This window comes from Salvelinus sp. IW2-2015, unplaced genomic scaffold (assembly GCF_002910315.2).
Source record: "Salvelinus sp. IW2-2015 unplaced genomic scaffold, ASM291031v2 Un_scaffold944, whole genome shotgun sequence".
Taxonomy (NCBI): Eukaryota; Metazoa; Chordata; class Actinopteri; order Salmoniformes; family Salmonidae; genus Salvelinus; species Salvelinus sp. IW2-2015.
Genome location: NW_019942659.1, coordinates 406164 through 433456, shown reverse-complemented (window position 1 = coordinate 433456; position 27293 = coordinate 406164). Strand labels below are relative to the sequence as shown.

Below are 27293 nucleotides of genomic sequence, written 5' to 3'. Positions count from 1 at the left end.
TCAAGCCAGCGCATGTCCAGGCCCGTCTGAAGTTTGCCAATGACCATCTGGATGATCCAGAGGAGGAATGGAAAGTCATGTGGTCTGATGAGACAAAAATAAGCTTTTGCTCTAAACTCCACTGCCGTGTTTGAGGAATAAAGGATGAGTTACAACCCAAGAAACACCATCCCAACCGTGAAGCATGGAGGTGAAAACATCATTCTTTGGGATGCTTTTCTGCAAAGGGGACAGGAACGACTGCACACGTATTGAGGGGAGGATGGATGGGCCATGTATCGCGAGATCTTGGCCCAACAACCTCCTTCCCTCAGTAAGAGCATTGAAATGGTCGTGGCTGGGTCTTCCAGCATGACACACGACACGAAGCACACAGCCATGGCAACTAAGGAGTCTCCGTAAGAAGCAATCTCAGGTGCCTGGAGTGGCCTAGCCAGTCTCCAGACCTGAACCCAATAGAAAAATCTTTGGACGGAGCTGAAAGTCCGTATTGCCCAGCGACAGCCCCGAAACCTGAAGGATCTGGAGAAGATCTGTAGGAGGAGTAGGGCCAAAATCCCTGCTGCAGTGTGTGCAAACCTAGTCAAAACTTACAGGAAACGTATGATCTCTGTAATTGCAAACAAAGGTTTCTTACCAAATATTAAGTTCTGCTTTTCTGATGTATCAAATACTTATGTCATGCCAATAAAATGTCAAATTAATTACTTAAAAATCATACAATGTATTTTCTGGATTTTTGTTTTAGATTCCGTCTCTCATAGTTGAAGTGAACCTATGATAAAAATTACAGACCTCTACATGCTTTGTGAAGTAGGAAAACCTGCAAAATCGGCAGTGTATCAAATACTGTTCTCCCCACGTACTGATATATTATATATTAATGTGCCTGACAAAGTAATAATGATGCCCCCTCTAAAATCTAAAATTTCCATGAAATCCATCTCTGATCGATAACACAAGTGACACAATAATTCTCATTGCCACCGTGTCAGGGTTTGCATAACTATATTTGACAGACAGAACAACCTGAAACTGCATATTTGATTGCATTACACAATTAGTAATGTATGGTACATTCCAATAACACACAAAGATGTACATTTCCATTAAAGACACTCAGTCCGTTTCTAGTTCTACGGTGGCAGCGTACATTTGAAAATGTGAAACTAGTTCTGTACAGAGACAAGATGATCTCAATGTCCGTATCCACACTGTAAACAAACAGGCTGCTTTTACCTTAGAAAAAGAAACTCATCATTATACAAATACACAACTGTCCATGAACTAAAGCATCATCTCTCCATGAACTAAAGCATCATCTCCTCATGAACTATAAGCATAATCTCTCCATGATCTAAAGCATCATCTCTCCATGAACTAAAGCTTCACTCATCATCTCTCCATGAACTAAAGTCATTCTATTCCTCCTATAACTATAAGCATTCATCTCTTCCATGAATCTAAAGCATCATCTCTCATTGATCTAAAGCATCTCATCTCCATATCTAAAGCTATTCATCTCTACATGAACTAAAAGCATCATCTCTCCTCATGATAAAGCATCATCTCTCCATATATACTAAAGCAATCATCTCTCCATGAACTAAAGCATCTATCTCTCCAATCTAAAGCATCATCTCTCCATATAACGTAAAGCATCTCATACTCCTCCATTATCATATCACACGCCATCATCTCTCCATGAACTAAAGCATCATCTCTCCATGATCTAAAGCATCATCTCTCCATGATCTAAAGCTCCATCTCTGATTATGTCTGGGTTCGACACCCAGTTTAAATTGCTCTGTTATCAATTGAATGTAAAGTGAATATAGGAATAGGGTTTGAGGGTTGAGAGTTTAAACAAAGGATGGGCTCATTAGTGGAACATGATGATGCTCTATCATCCACCATAAGGTCTGGAAAAATACTGTATCTGTCTACCATAAGCCTCATCATTGATATCCTGTGTGTGAGGGGACTACCATCACCCCTCCCCACCCCCCTTAGCTGTAGGCAGGGGCCGTGTAGGTAAAACTAACAACATGATACTTATCTTACACACACCACACTGGATGATGTTCATGGTGTTGGGTGTATTATCAGCTCCGATCAATATATTCATGACTTTTCTCATTTGGTGTCTTCAGCCGTATTGGAAATCCATCTTGGAGCGAAGAAGGGAGGCGGGAAGCTCTGCAACCAACCTCGCAGTCTTCCATTTACAGTCTGCAATCTGAGACCATTTTACTAAATTCCACACTGGTGGCCGAAATGGTCAGCTCATGTCAATGCAACACTAGATAGGGGAAGTTCAATGAATCACTGTGTGTGTGTTTGTGTGTGTGTGTGTGTGTGTGTGTGTGTGTGTGTGTGTGTGTGAAAGAGTTGTATGCGAGTCATGTAGGTATGCTTCCACATACATGATCATACACACAGATGTGTGCGCATCAGAAGTGAATATATATGTAACTTTAAGAATACACACGATATCAAGATGATCTTTAAACAAGTTTTGTCTTGACATAATTCTTGTTTGTCACCCCATACTTACATGTTAGTTTCATTTACATATCTGTGATTCATTGATATCATGAGAATGACAAAACACATGACAAACAAATGGGTGTGTGTATTAAATAAAAATGTCTATATACACAGTCTATATGCACAATAGATGCCTTGTAACTATACTTGGTTTGGAATGTTATGGTATGACCATTATCTAGACATTAAAAACACAGAGCCATTATACATTTCCTTTTCCCATTGCATCTGTTTCTTTAAATACTGTGTGTTTTAGCAATGGAGTGAGAGAGAGAGGGAGAGAGAGAGGGAAAAAAAGAGAGAGAAGAGAGTGGTTGAGAGAATCAGGTTGGATGAGGATCCTGAAATAGTTGCTGTATTTGTTTGCCTGGGAGAATGTGTGTAGTTGTGTGTGTATGGTTGTGTGTGTGTGTGTGTGTGTGTGTGTGTGTGTGTGTGTGTGTGTGTGTGTAACATGTGGCTGCCTTCAGTCAGGTGGCTGCCTTCAGTCAGGGTAGATGAGGAAGCCAGAGAAGGTGCTGTATTTGTTGGTGTTTCCTCCGTGGACTTTACCCCCATCGAGCTGCACACACACTTCGTCCCCCACGTCCAGGTGCAGGATGACACTGTTGGAGGCATAGTCATAGTTCAGATCAGCATCCTGGGCAATGGCACTGGCCCTCACCTGAGACACACAGAGAGAAAGAAACAGAGAACGCGAAAGAAAGACGGGGCGGGGTTGAAGAAAGTGAATAACATGCTGACCACATAATCATTTGTTTTTACACATACATGTTATTCAATCATTTCATCCAAACTGCTCGCGCTTCTTAACGAATGTCTGCGTAGCCAGGCGCTAAAATAGAACTTGCTTCTCCCACCTCCTCGTTGGTTTTTAGGAGTATACAGTATACCCACGTGGATGATTGAAAGCTGAACCTTTCAGTTACTGGCCCAATGCTCTTAACCATTAGGATATCTGCCGCCCTATAGCCTGAGGTTGAGCCTTCATCATGGTCATCTAAATGTTAATTCCCAAGATGAGGAGGAAGAGGAAGACACATGGGGGAATTATGGCTCATCCCTATGTCTTAATTTACAACTACCTTTCCAAGATGGCATCATCTCCCCCAACACACATATACTATAAATCATAAATATTCACTGTTAATAGCCCAGAAGAAGGTATATCGGTATATACTGGTATATCGGTATATATACCAAATCCTCTTGGTGATATTTTCCTGTATTTTCCTCTTTCCTTTATTTTTACCTCTCTCTTTCTCTCAGCTTCCCTCACCAATCTTCCCTTTCTATTAATCAGTAATCTTTCTATTCCTCTCGCTCTCTTCCAATCTCCCTCTCCTTCTCTATTCTCTCTCTCTGAGCCGTTTAATATTATTTCCTCCTTCACTCAGGGGTCTTGGTATAATGTCATAGGTACAAAGGCCTTCCTGTCCAATGGGCATGTATCGCTCCAAATAGATGAGCTGTGCATTGACCTTTGACCCAGAACCTCCATTGAAACACAAACTTGCACTCTATCGATTTACTGGGATGTTCAGCAAGCTGTTGCAGTGGGACAATTCTAGAGATCGCATCCTAGATGGTTTAGTTGGGGTCAGGGAAGACATGCTTCACCAGTGTCAATCTCAAAATCTGAAATTGTTGCATTTATATTTTTGTTCAGTATAGTATCTCACCAGTCATGCATTTATATGCCTCCTAAAATTATACAAGCATATTCCATTTATATTCAATATACATGGTATAACACAGGAAAATACAGTGCTCACGGTATAACATTTTTTGTACTCAAATGGCCTGTAATGAGTTGCACTACATCTTAAGTTGTGCCATTTATTAATTGTATGTTTGTAGGCCTAATAACTAAAGCTGCTTATAATGAATAGTACCATCACCAGATAAATAGCCAACTGCTCAAGCATGGGATCTATTTAATCCTGGAAAAAGAAAATACACTAGTGAATCCATATTAATGATTGCAAATCTGACACCCTCACTCCATCCTTGTCTCTCTCCCAGGGTTTAGGCCTGGCTGAGGATATGTTCCATCATCTCAACCTGTCAGACGAGACTAAACTAACCATTTCTCCACAAACTTGTTGGCAATAATGAGTTTTCTTTTGCACATATCATACCATTAACTCATTAGTTTCCTATAGTCTAATAGCCAGGCTATCTGTTTCCATGTACAGCTTGTTGCTTGGGTCTTTTTTCTTCTTCCCGAAGACTCAAATTAATCAATACATTCCTGTCGTTTTTAATTCAGCTCACATCACTCCATTAATTGTTCTGTCTCTCCCTCTCCATCTAACATATCCTCCATCCGCACCCCCTCACTATCTCTTCATTCTGGACCCATCTATCCATCTTTTTTCCTTCTTTCCCCAGAATGAGATGCAGGTCACGCTCACAGTTTCTTCCCCCACCATGGCAGTGTTGGCGGGAGCTGCGGCTAAGCGTGTCCCTGTCCGCTCTAAATCGGATTGATTAACAGCGCGCTGCTGTGGCAGGTCTCCCTGGACCCCCTCCACCAGCCCCCAGATGCGTTAGGCCAGGCTACAGGGTTTGGTAATTGGTAGTGGAACAGCCATGCCAGCTCCCTCCCTAATAGCCCCCACTCCTCAATAACTCCATACAATCACAATAAATGGGACACACAATAGGCTACTGCGGTCAGATGGGCTCAAGAAACAGTGGTGGGAGGTCAGAATACAAATTCATTATTTTCGTCTATAAAAGCTGCTGGACTAGTAGTTTTTATTTTCCTTAGTAGTCTTCATAGTTTATGTATCTCAGGTGGACTGTAGATATATACTGAACAAAGATATAAACGTAAAATGTAAAGTGTTGGTCCCATGGTTTCATGAGCTAAAATGTGATTTGATTTTAAAAATAAAAGATCCCAGAATTTTTCTATACACACAAAAAGCATATTTCTCTAAAATGTTGTGCACAAATTTGTTTACATCCCTGTTAGTGAGCATTTCTCCTTTACCAAGAGAATCCATCCACCTGACAGGTGTGGCATATCAAGAAGCTGATTAAACAGCATGATCATTACATAAGTGCACCTTGTGCTTGGGCATTTTGTTGTGTGACAAAACTGCACCTTTTAGAGTGGCCTCAAGTTTTGAGGGAGTGTGCAATTAGTATGTTGACTGCAGGAATGTCCACCAGAGCTGATGCAAAGCTGTCATCAAGGCAAAGGGTGGCTACTTAAAAAAATAAACAAAAAAACAAAAAAACACTTTTTGTTGGTTACTACATGATTCCATGTGTAATTTCATAGTTTTGATGTCTTCACTATTATTCTACAATGTAGAAAATAGTCAAACATTTTAGAAAAACCCTTGAATGAGTAGGTGTGTCCAAACTTTTGACTGGTACTGTATATCCTTGGAATGTTCTAACATTCACTAAAATATAGTGTACACCATCTGTAACAACCACCACAGAACATTCCCCAAAAGTTCTCATTCGGTTTCCAGGTTAAGTAATAAAACACATTTCCAAGTAATGTTTTTAGAACATACTGCCACAACAAAATATCTTGCAACATCAGGTGAATGTTTTATACAAACATTGTATAATCATTAGCATAACTGGACAGTTTTTGTGTTATGAGAACATTTGCATCAACCTAACAAATGCTCTGGGAACTTTCACAGAACCAATTTTCTAACTTTCCGAGATATTGGCCAGCTTTTATTTAACCTATGACACTGCACACTCTTGAATTCAAGGGCAAATGCAATGAGCGTTCTGTCTATTTGAATAGCCCACATGTTAAAGGGTCATAACAAGAGCTATGACAGTGCTGGTGTTTACCCCTCCTCCCTGCAATTACCCTTTAAACATGTCATTCAGTTAATTATATTTGCTAAGGAGACCTGGTTATTTATGACTCTTCTGGCATGGGTCCATAGGGGACATTACTTCACTAAGGCTCAGACCGCAGAAAATATATGCAGTCGCTGACATTTAATGTGTCATGTTTATGATTAATGTATGGTTACATTGTACTTCCTATATAACCTAGTGGCTCAACAGCAATTCTTCCCAACAATGAAGCTTCATTATATTACATTTTAAAACTATGTTAGTGAAACCAATATATGAAAATGAGTATACAGTGTTATTAAATGAGTATACAGTGTTATTTATGATATTACCCTCAACTCTAAAGTAATTGCATGATCAAACAGCAAAGAGTAATTTGTGTAAATGAACAGAGCATAGGCTACCAACTACAGATGAAAGATGGTTCTGTTTTTGAGTCCACAAGCTCAAATCAAATGAGTCAATTAGAATCATAATTTAAAATATTTCATTACCAAACACTGTATTTTGTCAAGCCAGTGGGCCAACAGGAACAGGCAGAGCAGTCTGAGAGAACCAGAGCAGTGAGTCTCATTTTGGTCTCTCAGTAACTATCAAAATGAAACCTTGTTTACTTTAAGAGGGGGGTGCAGTGGGAATGTGAAAGAGAGGAAGGCAAATCAGGATTATTGTCAACTGCAGTGGAGATTGATATCGACAAGGGAGTGAATTCCTGTCTGTTGGCCAAATGACGTGCCGACTTGAGCTGCTGCTGGGGAGAGCGAGGGCCCGTGGGACGACAGGGAGGATAACACTGCCTCCACTTTTCATTAGGGGCGCCATTAAATAGGAGAGAGAGAGAGAGAGATGTATGGCGAGGGGGAGCTAAAAACACAGAGGCGAGAGAGAGGTGGTACAAGGGCACAAAAGACACAGAAAAGAGAGCGGGAGGTGGAGGTGGAGGCAGAGAGGCCGTGGAGAACAGGAGGCAGAGAAGTAGAGGCAAGTACAGGGGAAAGAGGTAAAGAGAGGAGAGAGACTATGAAAAAGAGAGGAAGTGAGAGATTTAGAATGAGAGAACATAGGAGAGAGCAGCTGCGTGGCACTTTAACAGTCTAAGCACAAGACGGGGGTGAGGGGAGCCAAACTGGAGGGGGCCTGGAGGGATGGGGACGGAGGGAGCCTGTTGGATAACAAACTGATCAAGAGAACCTATTTCTGGAAGGCAGGAATGAGACTTGAGAGGTGGGGGTCTGTGTAGTCTCTGTTATTTTGGTGTTTTGCAGTGGTGCCTTGCTCCTCTGGTAATAAAAGTGACAGGATTCATTCACCGTGATGTACAGACCTCTCAGAGCGGAGCGAGACGATTGAGAGGGGTCTCTTAAACTCACCTGTGGGACCACTATATATATGGGTAGAGAGGCAGGGGTCGAGGAGGGGGTATGGAGGACTGATGGAAATATCCAGTTTATACAATGCTGTGGTTCTCTCTCTCTCCTCTCTCTCTCTCCGTGCTGTGTTAAGGTGTGCTCTTACCATTAGGGTGGTGGTTGTGGAAGCCTTTTAGCAGCCGTGTGGGTCTGACCCCTAATTGGCATGCTAAATGCTAATATATTGCCATGACACTCTGGACCTATGGTGTCAAGACGTTGATTAGAAAGTCTCTAATTGGCTCTGGGCTGGAATATTCCAATGGTGGAGATAGTTTAATTGGAAATAAAGGGGTTTCAGCTACAGATGGCTCTACCTGCAGAGCATCAACTATGAAGCAGCCAAAGGTTGTGCAATGACATTAAGTAATGTGCCACTTAGTCAGTGACTGGTCATTTGCTGGCTCCTATTAACAATTTAGAAAATATTAATATTGGAATTCTTGGGATATTTACCAATACAAGCACGCAGGAAGGCAGACACACAAGCATGCATGCAGACACGTAGACATATTTTCTTGGGCCTTGCTAACCAGGGTTTTCTCCTCCATACCATCTGATTACAATGCCACCTATGTGTGTGGTCAGGTCATGCAAACATCACGTGACTGATTTACTTCACATGGTCATCCAATTCTAAGACATCTCACATTGCTGATATTTTCACAAAGTGATCAAGCTGTCATGGTGGGGAGAAATTCTTAATTGGCTACCTTTAGTTCCCTCATTATATAATACCATGAGTCATGGGTAATGCCATACTATTAGCCTTTACTGTCTATTCTTGCAAATGTTATATTTCTAATGTCATATACATTTCCATGATCTCTAAGGGCTAAATGTTCTTTATCCCCCCTAAACACAAAAAAATTGAATTTATCAAACCAATTCTGACATTTGAACACTACTCAATGAGAAAACCCAACCTTTGGGATGAACTTTTGAAGGACTGTGCGAGGCAAAATGAGAAGGAAAACATAGATGAAACAAAGGAAGGAAAAATAAAGAGAAGGGAGGCCTAAGTCTGCACTGTATTAATGCCTCAGTGATAATTAAAGAAATTTATGGAAATACAGTATAATGGCTGTGTGTGTGAGAGAGATGGCAAAACTGCATTTGTGGTGTACTGACTTAATAATATTAATAAGGTGGGTGCTTATATTTGTCCTATTTCACACATGTACAAGTGTGTATTAATATGCATGTGTGAATTGGAAATGAGACATTATCAACGGCGACTCTGGAGCAATTAGAATTAAGTGCCTTGCTCAAGGGCACATCGACAGATTTTTCACCTCATCAGCTCAACGCTCTAAGTTAGGGATGGGCAACTGGTCCCCTTTTGTAAGCCCACGGGGTCTCAACTTATTGTTAAGAGTTACAATTGTATAGGTGCAATTTCGAGATGTGGTTGTGCATCAGCAGTTTTTCTCTTGTTATGTCATTCGCAGAGTACGACCCTGCCTCACGCAGGAAGCGGCGCAGGTCCTAATCCAGGCACTTGTCATCTCCCGTCTGGATTACTGCAACTCGCTGTTGGCTGGGCTCCCTGCCTGTGCCATTAAACCCCTACAACTCATCCAGAACGCCGCAGCCCGTCTGGTGTTCAACTTTCCCAAGTTCTCTCACGTCACCCCGCTCCTCCGCTCTCTCCACTGGCTTCCAGTTGAAGCTCGCATCCGCTACAAGACCATGGTGCTTGCCTACGGAGCTGTGAGGGGAACGGCACCTCCGTACCTTCAGGCTCTGATCAGGCCCTACACCCAAACAAGGGCACTGCGTTCATCCACCTCTGGCCTGCTCGCCTCCCTACCTCTGAGGAAGTACAGTTCCCGCTCAGCCCAGTCAAAACTGTTCGCTGCTCTGGCACCCCAATGGTGGAACAAACTCCCTCACGACGCCAGGTCAGCGGAGTCAATCACCACCTTCCGGAGACACCTGAAACCCCACCTCTTTAAGGAATACCTAGGATAGGATAAAGTAATCCTTCTAACCCCCCCCCCCCCCTTAAAAGAGTTAGATGCACTATTGTAAAGTGGTTGTTCCACTGGATATCATAAGGTGAATGCACCAATTTGTAAGTCGCTCTGGATAAGAGCGTCTGCTAAATGACTTAAATGTAATGTAAATGTAATGTCAGTCACTGACAGTCAATCAATTAGCCATGTCAGCTAACATGTTTTAGATTGGTAAGTTAGCTGGCTAGACTATCTAAACTTGTAGAAATCATTGTCGAATTACTGACCAGTGGGCCCCCATTGACTTTTAGTGACTCTCACTCACTCCCCATTGATTTTGTTAGTCACTCTCACTCRGATATCATATTAAAAATGGCAAACATCACAATCCACCCTATGGCAAAATGTGTAGAATTGCAGGAAATTAGTTGTAAAACTGCACATTCTTCTCACTGCCACATGGCAAAACGAGTATAATTGCAATTGCCTGATATTAGTTATACAATTGCAAAATCTTCTCTCTGCCCCATGGCAAAGTGTGTACAWTTGCAGGAAATGAACTCTAAACCTTACTTTGTCTCTGCTGTCAAGAGGGGGGGCTGCTAAAATGTTTTGCTCAGAAGGTGGGGGGTGATCCCACAACAACATTTCACTTAGGACCCCCCAAAAGGCTAGGGCCAGCTCTGAATGCATGTGTGGGTATGGATGTGAATACGCAGACCCGCGAGCCGTTGTGGCCCATCGTGATGAGTTCAGATTTTTTGTGGCCCCCACCCCCATCAAAGTTGCCCATCCATGCTCTAACCACTAAGCTCCCTGCCACCCTGACTTATGAAACAGTACATGATGAAAAGAACCATCGCTTGGAAAATGTGCCCTACTATATAACGTAGTTGTGTTTTTTATGGTTATACAATAAATGTACAGGAAGAGTAATGAATATACAATTAAATATAAGCTTTGCTGTTACAGTTTCAAAGTCACCTGTATGTCTTACAAAAGCTGGATGACAAGTAAGGGAAAGGCAAAACAAATGTAGTCATTAATTCCTGTGTAGCAGACAGTATCTGGAAGGCTGTTCTAAACTAACACCTCCACTGAAACCCACAGTGATTAGTAGCTACTAATCCTGACAGCGGACACGTCAGGCCCACTAAATAAGATATAGCGATTCACACAATGTGTCACACAGTTGCCCAGAAATTAGCTACTAGCTACTAGCATCCTTAATTAATGAGCTAATTGAGTTGATGTTGGACCGGATCCCTTCTGAAGTGAACATGACTGTGTTTTCATGTTTTTGATACGAAAACACAGTCATGTTCACTTCAGAAGGGATCCGGTCCAACATTAGAGCAGAGGACATTTTATGTCCTATATTGACACTGCACTATCCAACTGAATGGAAAATACACTAACTCTCCAGTTGTATATCCTCTGAGAAGTGCAAAGAGTTGAGCCATGTGAAGCAGGAATCAGGGCAGCGGTTCCAATGTTGTGTTGGGCTTAATTAGTGCTCGGTCTGTCCTCCAGGTCTCTTTTCCAATAGGTCAAATCAAACTAAATGCCACAGTCCTATAATGGGGACATGGTGTCACAAGTGGCACAAAGCTTCTGAGCAGACATGTTGGGTCTAAATGGGTTAGCACCAGCTCTGCACTGGACTCATCATAAACTATTAGTCATAGAAGAAATATGCGGCCAACATGAGGGATGGGCCTAGACACTCCCAAAATGACCAATCCATGCACCGGCTATAAATATTCATGATAATCCCACTCCCAGCTCATCATCGCAAAAGGGCAAAATCTATATTGGTTGTAAATTATAAATTCATAGGAAAGGTCACTTGCTTTAACAAAAATCGTTTGGTTGCTTAAGAAACATGGAGAGTAGAGATCTGACGGCTCAGTAGGGTATGCAGGCTTGTCAGTTGTGAGGATCAGACGTAATTTCCCTCCTAATCATAGATGTCTAATAGGTACACTGGACAAGATGTCAAGGAACACGTGAAGGATTCATCATCCATTTAGCAATATCAGATATTCAGAGATCTACGACTGTCAATAAGGTCTTTGATTCATTTAACTTCTTCCACCTTTCTGTCCTTACACTGGCCTTGTTCTCTTTCACTCCATCTCCCCTCTTTCGTATCCATCTTCATCTTTCTTCTTTATGTTGATCTGATCCTACCCTCTCATGTTGGCCTTGCTGTAGCTGTGTCTCTTATCCCCCTATGACTGCTTTCCTCTGTTTATCCATCCATCTTTCTCTCCTCTCTTGATCTCTCTGTCGCCCCACTTGTCTGCAGCCTGCCTCCCTTTACAGTCATCTCTCCCCCGGCTGTGTCTTAATCCCACCTCCCTTTGATGTGCTGCGGATAAACTGCATCTCTGTGTCAATATGACACAATTTAAGCACACAACCTAGATCTGCCCTTTGAGTTATAGTCAATGTAAATCACACTTACAGTACATAATAATTCTCCCCCCGATGAAAATCGGGGAGGGAACTGTATATCTGTCTCTGTCCGTTAGTACATTCGTACGTTAGTCACATGCGATATCTCAGACAGCACTGGCCCGATTTTGATGAAACTTGGGTGAATGATGCATCTTGCCATAGAGATACGGCATTTACAACATTACACTGATTGGCTAGATGGTGGCTCTATAACAAGAGATTGAAAATGCTAACTTTGAAAGGCCAAGCCCCTCACCCCGATTGACCTAAAGTCATGAAATTCGGTACATTGGTCCCTCTCCTCACAAGGAACAAATATGCCTCAGAGACTCATTAGCTCCGCCATGATGGATTTTCCACCATTTACAATTTTGTGAAAAACACTTAAAACGCTACTCTTCTGGTATGGTATGACCGATCTGCACGAAACTTAACACGTGGCATCTATGGACAAAGTTCTCTCAAGTCAATATTTTCCATACTAGTAACCAAAACAACACAACCGCTATTGACCAATAAGCAATTACGTGGGTGTGGTCTGGCACATAAATGCATATAAATCAGTCAAGGCTATTCGTATTGTAACAGGCATATAAATCAGTCAAGGCTATTCGTATTGTAACGGGCATATAAATCAGTCAAGGCTTATTCGTATTTAACGGGCATATAAATCAGTCAAGGCTATTCGTATTGTAACGGGCATATAAATCAGTCAAGGCTATTCGTATTGTAACGGGCAATATAATCAGTCAAGGCTATTCGTATTGTAACGGGCATATAAATCAGTCAAGGCTATTCGTATTGTAACGGGCATATAAATCAGTCAAGGCTATTCGTATTGTAACGGGCATATAAATCAGTCAAGGCTATTCGTATTGTAACAGGCATATAAATCAGTCAAGGATATTCGTATTGTAACACACATATGTTGCAAACACTGTCAAGACTCAACATATGCAAGAACATTCATATCGACCACACTGTGGCGCTATAACGGGCACGTGTTTATATCTCTTGATCTGTTTGACTCTTACTGCTTTCACATAGGATTTACTGTATTTTGGCCTTAAAAATGTATTGGGCCATGTTTATATGACCCCCTTACAAACAGGCCCATTGTTACCACATTCTTGCCTGCATACAAATGTTATACCTCCTGTGAACATGTCGGCAACGAGTGGTAGCAGTAGTAATATACACCATCAAAAAGACATGAATTATTCATTTGTTTAGGTAGGTCCTAAGACTAATAAAATGTATTTTCAAAACAATAGAATGGGATATTTTGGGTTTAATTATGTTATGTCCAAATGAATGAAATCAATAGTTCATTATTTTGTTCATTAATACCCCAATCACAGTTAACACACATATATTTTGTAGTAAGAATATAATGGAATACAACAGAATAAAACACAAATAATATTTTTCCCACACAACTTGTGTCACTGGAATGTGTGGAACCGCTGTCTTGTAAAAAAGTGATATTTTGAAAAAGAGCCACAATTAATCTCTTTCGAAACCCTCACTCCACTTTGTTAGGGTGCAGGCATACATTGACAATATCTCCATCATGATACCCATAGAAAATAATAGCAATCCTATTTTCTAAAGCATGTGAGTCTCGMGTTCATATTTCATTACATTTTTACATTTAAGTCATTTAGCTGACGCTCTTATCCAGAGCGACTTACAATTTGGAAAGTTCATACATATTCATCCTGGTCCCCCCGTGGGGAATGAACCCACAACCCTGGCGTTSCAAGCGCCATGCTCTACCAACTGAGCCACACGGGACCTATTTCATTTCATAACCTCTGCGGACTTTTGGAGTTGCCTATATGTGATCGAGCAAAATAATAGGCCTCCACTTGGTTTCTGGTACATTATTGCATGCTAAATGTTTCTGATCAGTGATAGATGAGCAAACAAATAGATGAGCTACCACTTCCACTTATTTGCCCAACCAGAAACTACTTAACCAAATAGCCTACAGACGGAGATTCAGTGAAACAAAATCCCATTAATTGAGACAAGTCAGTGAAGTCACAGGCTTTTGGTCAGGAGTAAGCCTAGGATACTAAGTGACTGGGAGTGAAGAGCAAAATAATCCACTTGTTAAACTACAAAATGTTCTAATAAATGAGCCAACTAGACAAGATGACCATGAGCAGCACTCACCTCAGCTAACATTTCCCCAGCCTAATTGTAGCCTAACCAATATCCAAACAGAGAATCAGTAAAAACAAAAATCTGACATTGATTGATTTATCAAGACGAGTCCCCACGCTTGTCTCAAAGCAGCGCAATAGTGCTGTCCCAATAAAAACGATGCTGAAATTATAATCTAATTGACCACAGGCGGGTAGCCTATTGCTTCAAATGTATTACAATGATTGGATAACTTTGGGAGTTTCGGTAAGCAACAATTTGATACATGCCTTCAATTGCATTAGCCAATTTTCTTCCAATATTTTTGTCATTCAGTGATATTTATTCACACAGTAATTCTTCTGTGGTTAAGAAAATAGTGGGCTATGCGAAGAGATGGGAGAAGTGAAATGCCTCGCAAAGTTAGGGAGCTGGCAGGAGGATGGTTAACTGGCACTGCCTCGCAACCATCAAGAGTTTAAGAGCGCAGTGTGTGCCAATGCTGCCACAGCATTACGGGCACGTTTCATACTAAGCCGTAGGCAGAAATGTACCAAAATGATTACTAGGTCATTAGGCGGAAATAAATGTTTTAGCTTTGATACCGGCAATACCTTTCAGATACAAGAAAAGGGCTGGAAAAAAGTTGGTGGTATGGTAAAGTTGGCAGAAAARGTCAAAGTCAGAGTATCAGAGTGATGAAATTTGGCACACAGGCTCAGTGATATGAGTCTAGCTAACCCACACGATATCTCAGACACCACTGGCCCGATTTTTCCGAAACATCTTGGCAAAAAGATTCTGTTATTTAGCAAAATTATACTGATTGGCCAGATGATGGCACTATAACAAGAGATGGAAAATACTAACTTTGAAACGCCACGCCCCTCACCCCGATTTACCTAAAGTAATGAAGGTACATTGCATTTGGAAAGTATTCAGACCCCTTGACTTTTTCCACATTTTGTTACATCACAGCCTTGTTCTAAAATAGTTTTTTTCCCTCATCAATCTACACCCAATACCCTATAATGGCAAAGCAAAAACAGGTTGTATGGAAATTTTTTGCAAATGTTACTCAAATAAAAAACTGAAATTACATTTACATAAGTATTCAGACCCTTTACTCAGTACTTTGTTGAAGCCCTTTTGGCAGCGAATACAGCCTCGAGTCTTCTTGGGTATGACACTACTGTATTTGTGGAGTTTCTCCCATTCTTCTCTGCAGATCCTCTCAAGCTCTGTCGGGTTGGATGGGGAGCGTCACTGCACAGCTATTTTCAGGAAATGTTCGATCGGGTTAAAGTCCGGGCTCCGACTGGGTACTCAAGGACATTCAGAGACTTGTCCCAAAGCCACTTCTGCATTGTCTTGGCTGGGTCCTGTTGGGAGGTGAACCTTCACCCCAGTCTGAGGACCTGAGCGCTCTGGAGCAGGTTTTCATCAAGGATCTCTCTGTACTTTGCTCCGTTCATCTTTCCTTTGATCCTAACTAGTCTCCCAGTCCCTGCTGCTGAAAAACATCCCCACAACATGATGCTGCCACCACCATGCTTCACCGTAGGGATGGTGCCAGATTTCTTCTAGATGTGACGCTTGGCATTCAGGCCAAAGAGTTCAATCTTGGTTTCATCAGACCATGTTTCTCATGGTCTGAGTCCTTTAGGTGCCTTTTGGCAAACTCCAAGCGGGCTGTCATGTGCCTTTTACTGAGGAGTAGCTTCCGGCTTGCCACTTTACCATAAAGGCCTGATTGGTGGAGTGCTGCAGAGATGATTGTCAATATGAAAGGTTCTCCCATCTCCAAAGAGGAACTCTGGAGCTCTGTCAGAGTGACCATCGGGTTCTTGGTCACTTTCCTTACCAAGGCCCTTCTCCCCCGATTGCGCAGTTTGSCTGGGCGGCCTTGGTGGTTCCAAACCTCTTCCATTTAAGAATCAAATAAAATCAAATTGTATTTGTCACATGCATCGAATACAACAGGGGTTACCTTACAGTGAAATGATTACTTACAAGCCCTTAACCAACAATGCAGATTTAAGAAAAATACCTACAAAAAAATAAGACATTTAAGTTACAAATAATTAAAGAGCAGCAGTAAAATTACAATAGAGAGGCTATATACAGGGGGTACTGGTACAGAGTCAATGTGTGGGGGCACCAGTTATGACGAGGTAATATGTACATGTACAGTAGGTAGAGTTATTAAAGTGACTATGCATAGATAATAACAGAGAGTAGCAGCAGCGTAAAGGGGGGGGGGGGCAGTGCAAATAGTCTGGATAGCCATTTGACTAGATGTTCAGGAGTCTTATGGCTTGGGGGCAGAAGCTGTTTAGAAGCCTCTTGGACCTAGACTTGGCGCTCCGGTACCACTTGCCTTGCGGTAGCAGAGAGAACAGTCTATAACTAGGGGGGATGGAGTCTTTGACAATTTTCAGGGCCTTCCTCTGACACCTGGATGGATGGAAGCATGGCCCCAGTGATGTACTGGACCGCACGCACTACCATCTGTAGTGCCTTTTGGTCAGAGGCCGACCAGTTGCCATACAAGGCAGTGAAGCAACACGTCAGGATGCTCTTGATGGCGCAGCTGTAGAACTTTTTGAGGATCTGAAGGCCCATGCCAAATCTTTTCAGTCTCCTGAGGGGGAATAGGTTTTGTCGTGCCCTCTTCACAACTGTCTTGGTGTTCTTGGAGCATGTTAGTTTGTTGGTGATGTGGACGCCAAGGAACGTGAAGCTCTCAGCCTGCTCCACTACAGCCCCGTCAATGAGAATGGGGGCGTGCTCGGTCCTCCTTTTCCTGTAGTCCACAATCATCTCCTTTGTCTTGATCACATTGAGGGAAAGGTTGTTGTCCTTGCACCACAAAGTCAGGTCTCTGACCTTCTCCCTATAGGCTGTCTTGTCGTTGTCGGTGATCAGGCCTACCACTGTTGTGTCATCGGCAAACTTAATGATGGTGTTGGAGTCGTGCCTGGCTGTGTAGTCATGAGTGAATAGGGAGTACAGGAGGGGACTGAGTAAGCACCCAAGGGGCCACCGTGTTGAGGATCAGCGTGATGGATGTGTTGTTACCTATCCTTACCACCTGGGGAGGCCCGTCAGGCAGTCCAGGATCCAGTTGCAGAGGGAGGTGTTTAGTCCCAGGGTCCTTAGCTTAGTGATGAGCTTTGAGGGCCATATGGTATTGAACGCTGAGCTGTAGTCAATGAATAGCATTCTCACATAGGTGTTCTTTTGTGCAGGTGTCTAGAGTTTCTGGAATAATGGTGTTGATGTAAGCCATGACCAGCCTTTCAAAGCACTTCATGGCTACAGACCTGAGGGCTACGGGTCGGTAGTCTTCGCTTCATTGGGCACAGGGACTATGGTGGTCTGCTTGAAACATGTTGGTATTACAGACTCAGACAGGGAGAGGTTGAAAATGTCAGTGAAGACACTTGACAGTTGGTCAGCGTATGCTTGGAGAACTCTTCCTGGAAATCCATCTGGCCCTGCGGCCTTGTGAATGTTGACCTGTTTAAAGGTCTTGCTCACATCGGCTGCGGAGAGCGTGATCACACAGTCATCCGGAACAGCTGTTGCTCTCATGCATGTTTCAGTGTTACTTGCCTCGAAGCAAGCATAGAAGTAATTTAGCTCGTCTGGTAGGCTCGTGTCACTGGGCAGCTCTCGGCTGTGCTTCCCTTTGTAGTTTTTAATAGTTTGCAAGCCCTGCCACATCCGAAGAGCGTCGGAGCAGGTGTAGTACGATTCGATCTTAGTCCTGTATTGACGCTTTGCCTGATTGTTCGTCGGAGGGCATAGCGTGATTTCTTATAACCTTCCGGGTTAGAGTTCCGCTCCTTGAAAGCGGCAGCCCAACCCTTTAGCTCAGTGCGAATGTTGCCTATAATCCATGGCTTCTGGTTGGGGTATGTACGTACAGTCACTGTGGTGACGACGTCATCGATGCACTTATTGATGAAGCCAGTGACTGATGTGGTGTACTCCTCAATGCAATCAGAAGAATCTTGGAACATATTCCAGTCTGTGCTAGCAAAACAGTCCTGTAGCTTAGCATCTGCTTAATCTGACCACTTTGTTTTTGACTGAGTCACTAGAGCTTCCTGCTTTAAATTTTGCTTGTAAGCAGGAATCAGGAGTATAGAATTCCCCAGATCTGTGCCTCAACAAAATCCTGTTTTGGTGATCTACGGACAATTCCTTCGACCTCATGGCTTGGTTTTTGTTCTGACATCCACAGTGGACTGTGGGATCTTATATAGACAGGTGTGTACCTTTCCAAATCATGCCCAATCAATTGAATTTACCACAGGTGGACTCCAACCAAGTTGTATAAACATCTCAAGGATGATCAATAGAAACAGGATGCACCTGAGCTCAATTTCGAGTCTCATAGCAAAGGGTCTGCATAGTTATGTAAATAAGGTATTTCTGTTTGCAAAAAATGTCTATAAACCTGTTTTCGCTTTGTCATTATGGGGTATTGTGTGTAGATTGATAAGGAAACATTTTTTAAATCAATTTTAGTATAAGGCTGTAAGATAACAAAATGTGTAAAAAGTCAAGGGGTTTGAATACTTTCCAAATGCACTGTACATAGTGTCCCTCTCCTCATAAGGAACAAATATGCCTCAGGGACCCATTAGGTCCCCCATAATGGATTTTCGTGGGGGACGACATGTTTGCTGTTGCCTTGTTTAAAACTAGAGTTATTGACTGGATACTCAGATGGACAGGTACAACAACTCAAATGGGACATGGGAGGGGGAGCTACAACAGACAAATCACATTTTTCGATTTCTGACACAATCCAAACAGTATGCCTACACACGGCAAATACCAAACATTGACATTGATATTGGTACTCCTTGCTATAACTTTGAGGTTGATCTGTTGGTCTCTAGTGTTGGCTATGCAATGTTCTCCCAGGGTTGTGTTTTTGTAATTGATCCCATCAGTTAGCTCCCCTATAAAAGCTCTTGTCTATTCATTGCAAAGTGGGACCACGAAGTGGAGTGGGCCTGTGAAAGGGGGATGGGCACTGAATTGAGTTAAATAATTTAGTTGATGGAAAAGATAATTAATGGGCAAGCCAATAGACAAGCCAGAAGCGTTGGGGGGGTGGGGTGGAGTGGAGAGGATCTAATCTAAAGGCCATGAATTATTTAACACCGGTACAGGACAGGAATGACAATTTCAGTGACAGCTCGCAACAAACAAGGTCTACCAATTATCCCTGGCATTTTCCTGTCCGTCTTCTTTACTGTGCACTTTATTCACACCCTGTCAAATCAATGAGCGGGGAGGCAGAGCGGAATCTACCTCTTAATAGACCTGGTCAAATAAAAAGCCTGTGTTATGGGTGTATTGGGAAAGCTGGGCGAAGTGCCAGGGTGGTACAGGATAAAAAATGAATGGTAACTTAGGGTGCGTTCGTAAATTCAATCTGGAGTGCCAGAGTGTTGTCAGATTGTCCGTTCGTCAATTCTGAGCGTTTCGTTCTCGGAGCATTCAGACACTCTGGACACTCTGGCCGTGGAGTAGTGTAGGGTTGATCCGAGTGTTCTGGYCTCACAACGGCAGTCAAGCACCCAAGCTAACTGGCTAACATTGGCTAACTAGCTAGCTACTTCCAGACACAAATGAGAGAACACCTCACTTTGACCATTTTACTCCCCCTAGCAGAGCTGGTTAGGCTGTTTTCATGTTATCCAAGAGCATTGGTGACTAACTGTGCTGCTGGTAACAATTTAAATTACGCCTTTTTGCCGACGTTTAGTGACACCGGCCCTATTCAATTGGTGTTGAGTGTTTGGAAATTTGTCAGTGTTTGGAAATTTGTCAGACGAGCGTGTTCTGAAATAAGAGTAGATAGCCAGAGTGATTTAACGAATGCACCCTTATAATAGACGTTATCATTTAAAAATGTGCCAGAACTAGACACATCCATTCCACCACCAACTGGGTAGGTAACATTTATATAATGGAGATGGTAACATGCACTCTGCCTAAATGGTAACATGTACTCTGCCTATTTTTACAGGGAGATGGTTAGATGATTGAGATACAGTATAACAGTAAGGCCAACACTTGAAATTTGACCAGAGCACGATGCGAAACCCCTAACATCCTTCCTTTATGGCTATAGTGGATAAGTGCTTGACTGGACTTGAGTTCTTTGGTTGGGGGTATACATTCAACCCAGTAAAAATTGTCTGATGAAGACAGGTTAGTTACACTTACACTTAGTTGTAATTGTTTGTACTAATTTATAAAGGGTAAGAAATATTAAACTCAGTTTTTCCCCTGAAGACAGTTTTATAGAGATTTTATGATGGATTGGTTCAAGTTGTTGATGCCTACCAATCTGTCCTGAATAAGCAGTAGCTATCAGGGTCAGGGTCGACTTAGCAACACACCGCTGCCTGACTACACAGCTTGTAAATTATGTGTAAAGAAATCAACCACCAGTGTTTCATCAAACACAATGCAAAGTGAGTCGTATTCTGTTCCTCTATGGTAATCCCTCTGTGTAGCTCTTCTGTTCCACACCACACACGTCAAAATGAAACCTCAATAGAGTCAGGGTTTAATTCCTCAAGCTTGTCATCTCCAGATGGCTATTATTTTTTTTATTTTTTTTGCTTGTTTATTTATTGATGTTAAAGCCGGAGATCCTCAGAGGACAGTAGCCAGCTGTTGCATTTTGGCGTCATTCCACAGAAATGTGGAGGATCGTTATCCTCTTGATCGCATAGCTGTCACTGCCTTCTCTCTCTCCTGCTGCCCAAATCAGGAGGTGGAACCTAGCAAAGTGTTACACTTTTTGTCTTCCATTCCATTCCAGCTTGGTGTGTGCAGTTTGCTGTTCAGGCACTTTAGGCCTTCATTTTCTCTGTGTCCTCCAGGAGCAATTCACTATATCTTTAGGGAACTTTTTTTTAAAGCCTTTTGATGATATCCAGAGAAAATGGATTGTTGAATTATTAAGTGAGGGCTTACTTGTTCTTATACAAATGTTGGATGAGTTATTTTATTCTCATTTTACTCTGTCTGCAAAATAATCTATTTTACCTCAACTTTCCTTGTTTAAATGTTTATGTTTAATCTAGATTGCTTTGCTAATTCATCCTTCAAACACGTGCCATTGTTATTTATGGCCATCCCACAATCTTACCAATAATAGAATACCAAATGGAAACATTCAACCCATGTCATTTGGCCTAGCTAAAAGCTAAATGGTTAGTGTTGAATGTTTAGAATGTGTAGGCATAACAAACTTCCTAGTTGATTGGAATATGTAAGCGTTCCACTGTTCTACTTCTCTGTTCTTTCATGTTTAAACAATAACACTCTGAGTATACATACTTGTGTAAAATGTAGGTCCCCTGGTTAAGCTTCCTACCAGACAAAAATTGTCTCAAGGTACTTGGATATTCAATTAGGCAAACAGGCTTCTAAATCTCTTAACAAACCTTCCAAATTAACTTTGACTCAAAAGATAATGGGCAAATATATACCAAATTTCTCAGCCTTTTCCTTCAATAATATAATATGACACTTTTATCCTGAGCGACTTACAGTCATGCGAGCCTAAATTTTACTTATGGGTGGCCCGAACGGGAATCAAACCCACGACCTAAGCGCCATGCTTTACTGACTGAGCATGAAGACACATATGCATACAACTCCAAAATACCTATTATAATCAGGGCTTGGAACCGGTTCAGGGAACAGAACCGAAAACCGAAAAATAATTAAATTGTTCAAGGAACGGAAACAGAACCGGTAATGAAAATAAACTTTAGGTGCCTGACAAGTCACCCTGAATTCCACTCTATCGATCGCTACATACATTCAGTATGAATCTGCCATCCTAGAAGTCGTTTGTGTGACTTCAAAATGAGGGGTGATGTACAAAGCAAATTAATCAGCGATTGGATCGTCTCTAAGAAATATAACCAATCAGAGTATCACAGTTGATAACCTCATCATGTACGCCGGGTCTGGCCCAACCCATTGGTTTCTGGGACCAATCAAAATGGTCAGAATGTGTTAGCATTCTAGATATCGTAGGGGAGGGAGGCAAATACAGACTCATCGATAAACGTCAGTTTGGCCAGAGTGATGTGGCTGGGTAGCCTGGAAAGATCTGTAGTCTTCCGGAACAGAACCGTTATTTTCAAATCTTGAGAACTGGTTAATAATGTTACTATTCCTGTTAAATTCATAATGTCTGGTATATAATTATGTGAAGTTATCATGCTAATTATAACCTAAACACATTCCAGTTCACATCATGTCATGATGTTCAGCGCTTCAAGCCAAGCCCCCTCCATGTTTACTCCTAACTCTCGCCCTCTCCCCACTGGTGAAATTTCATTTGCATCTCGTGCCTGCCAATCAAACATKTAAACAACTAACTTACGCATTCCATAGCAAGCTTCTCTGTTTGTGCTAACTGGTGAAGTAAATTAAGGAGCTATTTTTGTAAAAAAATATGTTGATTTGATAGGTTTAAAAAAGTATGAACAAGTACGAAAAGGAACTMTATGAACAGTTACTTTTTTGGTTTCGAACCAAACTTTTCTGGTCGGAACACTGGAACGGAATGAAAGAAATAGAGGTTCTGTTCGGAACGAAACCATTGTAAAATTATTTTGGTTCCAAACCACRATTATAACCCTTTCTCTTTTTCAGAGAGGCCTCTGACAAGAAGAAACACATATTATGGGATAATGGAAGTAGAAGTGATACAAGAAGGCATAGGTGTATCAGGGGTTCTTAGACTAAATCAGCTGAACTGTTGACTTTTAGTGTGGGATTAATTGTGTGCTCATCTGTCTAGCTCATCACACACACAACAACACACACTCCTCTCTGTCTCACCTGTCCATTCTTTTTTAAGTCGGCCCACATGCTGGTCCCATCTCCGCCCCTCATCAGGACATGGTAGGTGAAGAAGTAGATGCCAGGTAGGGGGCAGGTGAACTTGCCAGTGCTGGGTTCATAGTAGTTCCCCACATTGGTCACTACGTCGTCAAACCTCAACACCTCACTCCCTTCATGCTGTTTGCGGAGGCCAGCGTAGAAGGCGATCTTGGGGCTGTAGAAGGAGGGGATGTAGCCCCCTGGGCCAGGGCCGGGGGGACCAGGGGGGCCTGGCTTGCCTGGTTCTCCTGTGGGACCTCTGGGGCCTGGGGGGCCAGGGCTCCCACGAAACCCAGACTTGCCCCTTCTCCCTGTGAAGTCTGGGGGTTGGGGGGAGACAGCGGTCAGCTCGTGGCTGCCCTGTGGGGGGGTGAAAGAGTCGCACACCATCTTGCAGCTGCCGAGCATCTCATAGTGGGTGCTCCCGCCTCCAGACGCCCCCCCTTTGGTGGTGTGAACCAATAAGGGGATGGCGACCAGCAGCACCAGCACCATGGCCACGCCCACTCCTGCCCCGATGACACGTTTCCTGCGGCTAAGCCGGGAGGCGGCCAGAGTGAGGAAGTCCTCCTCCCCCTTGGCCGGAATGGTGGTGCCGGCCAGAATGAACTCTGGGAAAACCAGGACTAGGGGGAGAGATAGTGAGAGAGGGGCTAAGGGGGGAAAGGCGATGGGACAGAGAGGTTCTACACTGGGAGTAGGGGGGAAGTAGTTAATTTTACCTAAGGGAAATAAGATGTAAATGAGGGAGAGTGAAAAGGTAGGAGGGTTGTGAGGAAAGACTATAAATATAGGAGATTTCAAATTAAAGACAGGAATGAGATGCTATAGGACACTTAAGGAACAGCAAAGCTCAATGTTGCAAAATCAGGAGTCGTTGAAGTCAAATGTCAGGAAGAGAATACAAAACATGTTTTCATTCCATTCATTTTTTTAAATGTTTTTCTAGGTTTATCCTCTAATTTGTCAAAACTCTTTTCTCCACATTTATTTTTTAAGGTAAAACGTTTAATCCGCAAAACAATATTTATTCACTTTCTTCATCCTTCTTTTCAGTAAAGATCTCACTGATATCAAATGTAGTATGTTATTTTCTTTCAGAGGGCTAGAGGAGAAACCAGCCAGTTGAGTGTGAACAACTTCTCAGTGTTACAGACACGGGTTGAAACTGACTAAGTCACACATCCAGGTCTTTGGAAGGTTAAATGCAAGGTTTTTCCCTGGGATGGAGTGTAGATTGTTCTAGAGGGTTCTCTAAAAATATTAATATTTTTCTGCCAGAATGGCAGCAGGATCTCCTGGTGGAATGTCCTTATATTTCTCCGTTGGAGAGCTGTCAGGTGGGGTCTGCTCCAGTATTCCCAAAGGAGTCCATCTCACCCACGGCATTCAGTGAAGGGCACTCACTTGTCTGGTCCAAGGATGAGTGGAGAGGAATGAAAGAGCGCTTAAATCTCTTGTATTTGTTCCTATTCCTCCTTCCTTGTGTTTCTCTTTCTCTATGTATTTTTCATCGCTTAATCCTGGGTCTGTTTTCCTCTTGGGTAGACTAACAAATTCCCCTCTCAGATATGGTTGTTTGAAGGTGATTTTTTTCAAAAGTCAGTATTTATTGAAATAGTATTGAGAAAATGTTCTGTTCCTCATAAAAACTTGCTTCTCTGTTTTTTTTGTGGTGAGTTGAGTCGTAGCAGAGAATATCTAAGGTTCCACTGCTCGCCTGTAAATCAGACATCTTGTGCCAGGAGCATTCTATTGGGGGAAGGAAATATATTTTGAGGTTGATGTACATTTAGGCCTACTAAATGAATAGAGTATATTATTCACTATATTAATTGCATTGATTACTATAGCTCAACCATATGCATAAGATACAATGAAGTGTAGATAATATCTAACCATTAACACAATTCTAATCACTTACACAATTACTGCAAAGCAGAGTTTAAATGTTGATATCCAATACAAATTGTTTAAATTCATAATTTTATGTGAAAATGAAAGAGGTGTAGGACTACTGTAGAGTAACTTGATTMAAAACTAGTAGACTTAAATGGTTACATTTGTGCAATACATGGATACATGTGAGACTACTTAATCTTTGGAATAATAACAAAACTAATTGTAATAATACAATTATGAATAACAGCCATGCCTAAAAATAATTTGAAACCAAAAATGTGCTTTGCATAGTAGTCTAGATTAGTTATTTTTTAGGATATCTAATTAATTATCAGTAACTTTATAACTTTATTCAAGCATTTTTAATTACACACATTCAAACACATTCCGATATTTAATGAGACCATACATGTTTCTTATGTTGGCCTAGTGAAAATATAAATATCTCCGAGAGATAGAGGCTATTTCAAACAAATCTTTAAAAATATATWTTTTTTTATATCGCTCACCTTTTGCTCCTCGCTGCACAATAGAGGTGTCGATGATCTGMGATACGCTGTGGGAAGGTGAACCTCTCAGTTTCGCGCAGGCAGACTTTCAACGTGGTCGAGAAAACAGCGAAGACAGCGCATCCTCACCGTCGTCTCCGTGAGTTGTCAAGCTCTGGAATAGTCCGACGAATTCGAAAACTAACAGCAAATTCACTTTTGTTTTTCTCTTAATCGTCGTTATGCCGACTATTATTATTTTTCCAGTCAGTGGGTAACAGGTCACTCGTTGGTCATCAACACCCAAGGCAGACAGACGGAACAAAATAGTGACTTAGGCTACCACTTACCAAATTAACTTCTCACTTCCTTTCTATGCTCCATGATATTCTAAAGAGAATTTTTGTAGATTTTCATATTTTAATCCACTAATAAGCGTCTTTACCAAAATGCAACAGTTTTCTCACTTGTTAGATTTCCTCCTCTCTCCTCTTGACAGTCGCGCGCTCTGCTCCCCCGCCCTCTCGCACAATGTTCCTGTGCTCACTCTTTCCGCGCTTACACATCGTCCCATTCTGTATGACCTTAGTAGTCTTTCTGTGTCATTATGGTATTATACGCGCGTTGATAACTTATCTTAGCTCTAGAATAAACAAAAATGTTAGCATACACAGCAGTTTGTGTATATATTATTCCCGGCTCGTCACACATGGGGCAAAAGCCACGAGGCACGAGCAGCAATCGGCTACAGGTGAATAGCCAAATGGCCTGAATAGAACTCTCACATACTCGTGACATGACTGTTTAGGCAACCATTATGTCCCCTATCGCCTCTTGTCATCACCGCAATAGAAACATTTAGTTTTAGTCTTACTTCACATGGAGAAAAAAAGTGTGTGTAGTGTGAATACAAATGATTATATTATGATTATGATAACTTTACAGGATTGTAATACCAAAACATCCCTTTATCAAGGTCTTATTTCACCCAACCTCTTATGGTGTTTTTTCTACAAGGTGTTTTTTTCTGCCTAGTGCATTTTCAAAACCATTGCTTGTTAAAGATATGAGCAGATAAATAGCAGAATCTTTGTTAGCTCTAACTCTAGGCGGCATTCTGCCTTCTCCCTACAGTTTTCAGCTATTAGCTTCACCCACGACTGTCTCATGTGAACTACAATCCCAACCCTGTGTTTTAACGTTTACAAATGTCAATAATAATCACTTTCAATAAGGCTTTTGAAACATTTGGCTCTTATCTTTCATCAGCGAGAAAGAGTCCTTCAAATAAAAAAGATAACACTTACTGTAGCAGTTTTGCACAGATCCATACAGCAATGAGTGCCTCCATCCGACGATACTACACTTCCGCTACACTTCCTGAGTTACGCTTACACACAGGTGTTCAGAGCATGCTAGATGGCTAATTAGCACAGATGGTCGCCGCTTATCTGCTGTCTGTTTTCCGTAAAAAAGCACTGTAACATGGAGATATGGCCATGTGGGAACACTAACCATAACCCTATCAAGGTGTGTATCAAGTTAACCTTTTGTTTTTAGAAAAAGATTTCTTGCTGATATGA

General features: G+C 42.0%; 1 protein-coding gene across 1 annotated transcript; it reads right to left on the bottom strand.

Moving 5' to 3' along the window:
• Positions 1–1558: 1558 nt before the first annotated feature.
• On the bottom strand, positions 1559–26263 carry LOC112069239 (complement C1q-like protein 4). Its single transcript, XM_024136533.2, has 4 exons — positions 25732–26263; positions 23279–25072; positions 1689–3214; positions 1559–1582 (listed from the first exon to the last, which is right to left on the bottom strand). Exons 2-3 carry the CDS (start codon positions 23813–23815, stop codon positions 3035–3037), a joined length of 717 nt encoding a protein of 238 aa, XP_023992301.1. The 5' UTR covers positions 23816–25072; positions 25732–26263; the 3' UTR covers positions 1559–1582; positions 1689–3034.
• Between the last annotated feature and the right edge of the window lie 1030 nt (positions 26264–27293).

Bases quoted from the DNA above. Each gene is read 5' to 3' on its own strand.
- LOC112069239 (XM_024136533.2), bottom strand. From the start codon at position 23,815: ATGGTGCTGGTGCTGCTGGTCGCCATCCCCTTATTGGTTCACACCACC. The intron at 3,215-23,278 runs GTGAGACAGAGA...TGTGTGTCTCAG, and splicing joins ACTTAAAAAAGAATGGACAG to GTGAGGGCCAGTGCCATTGC.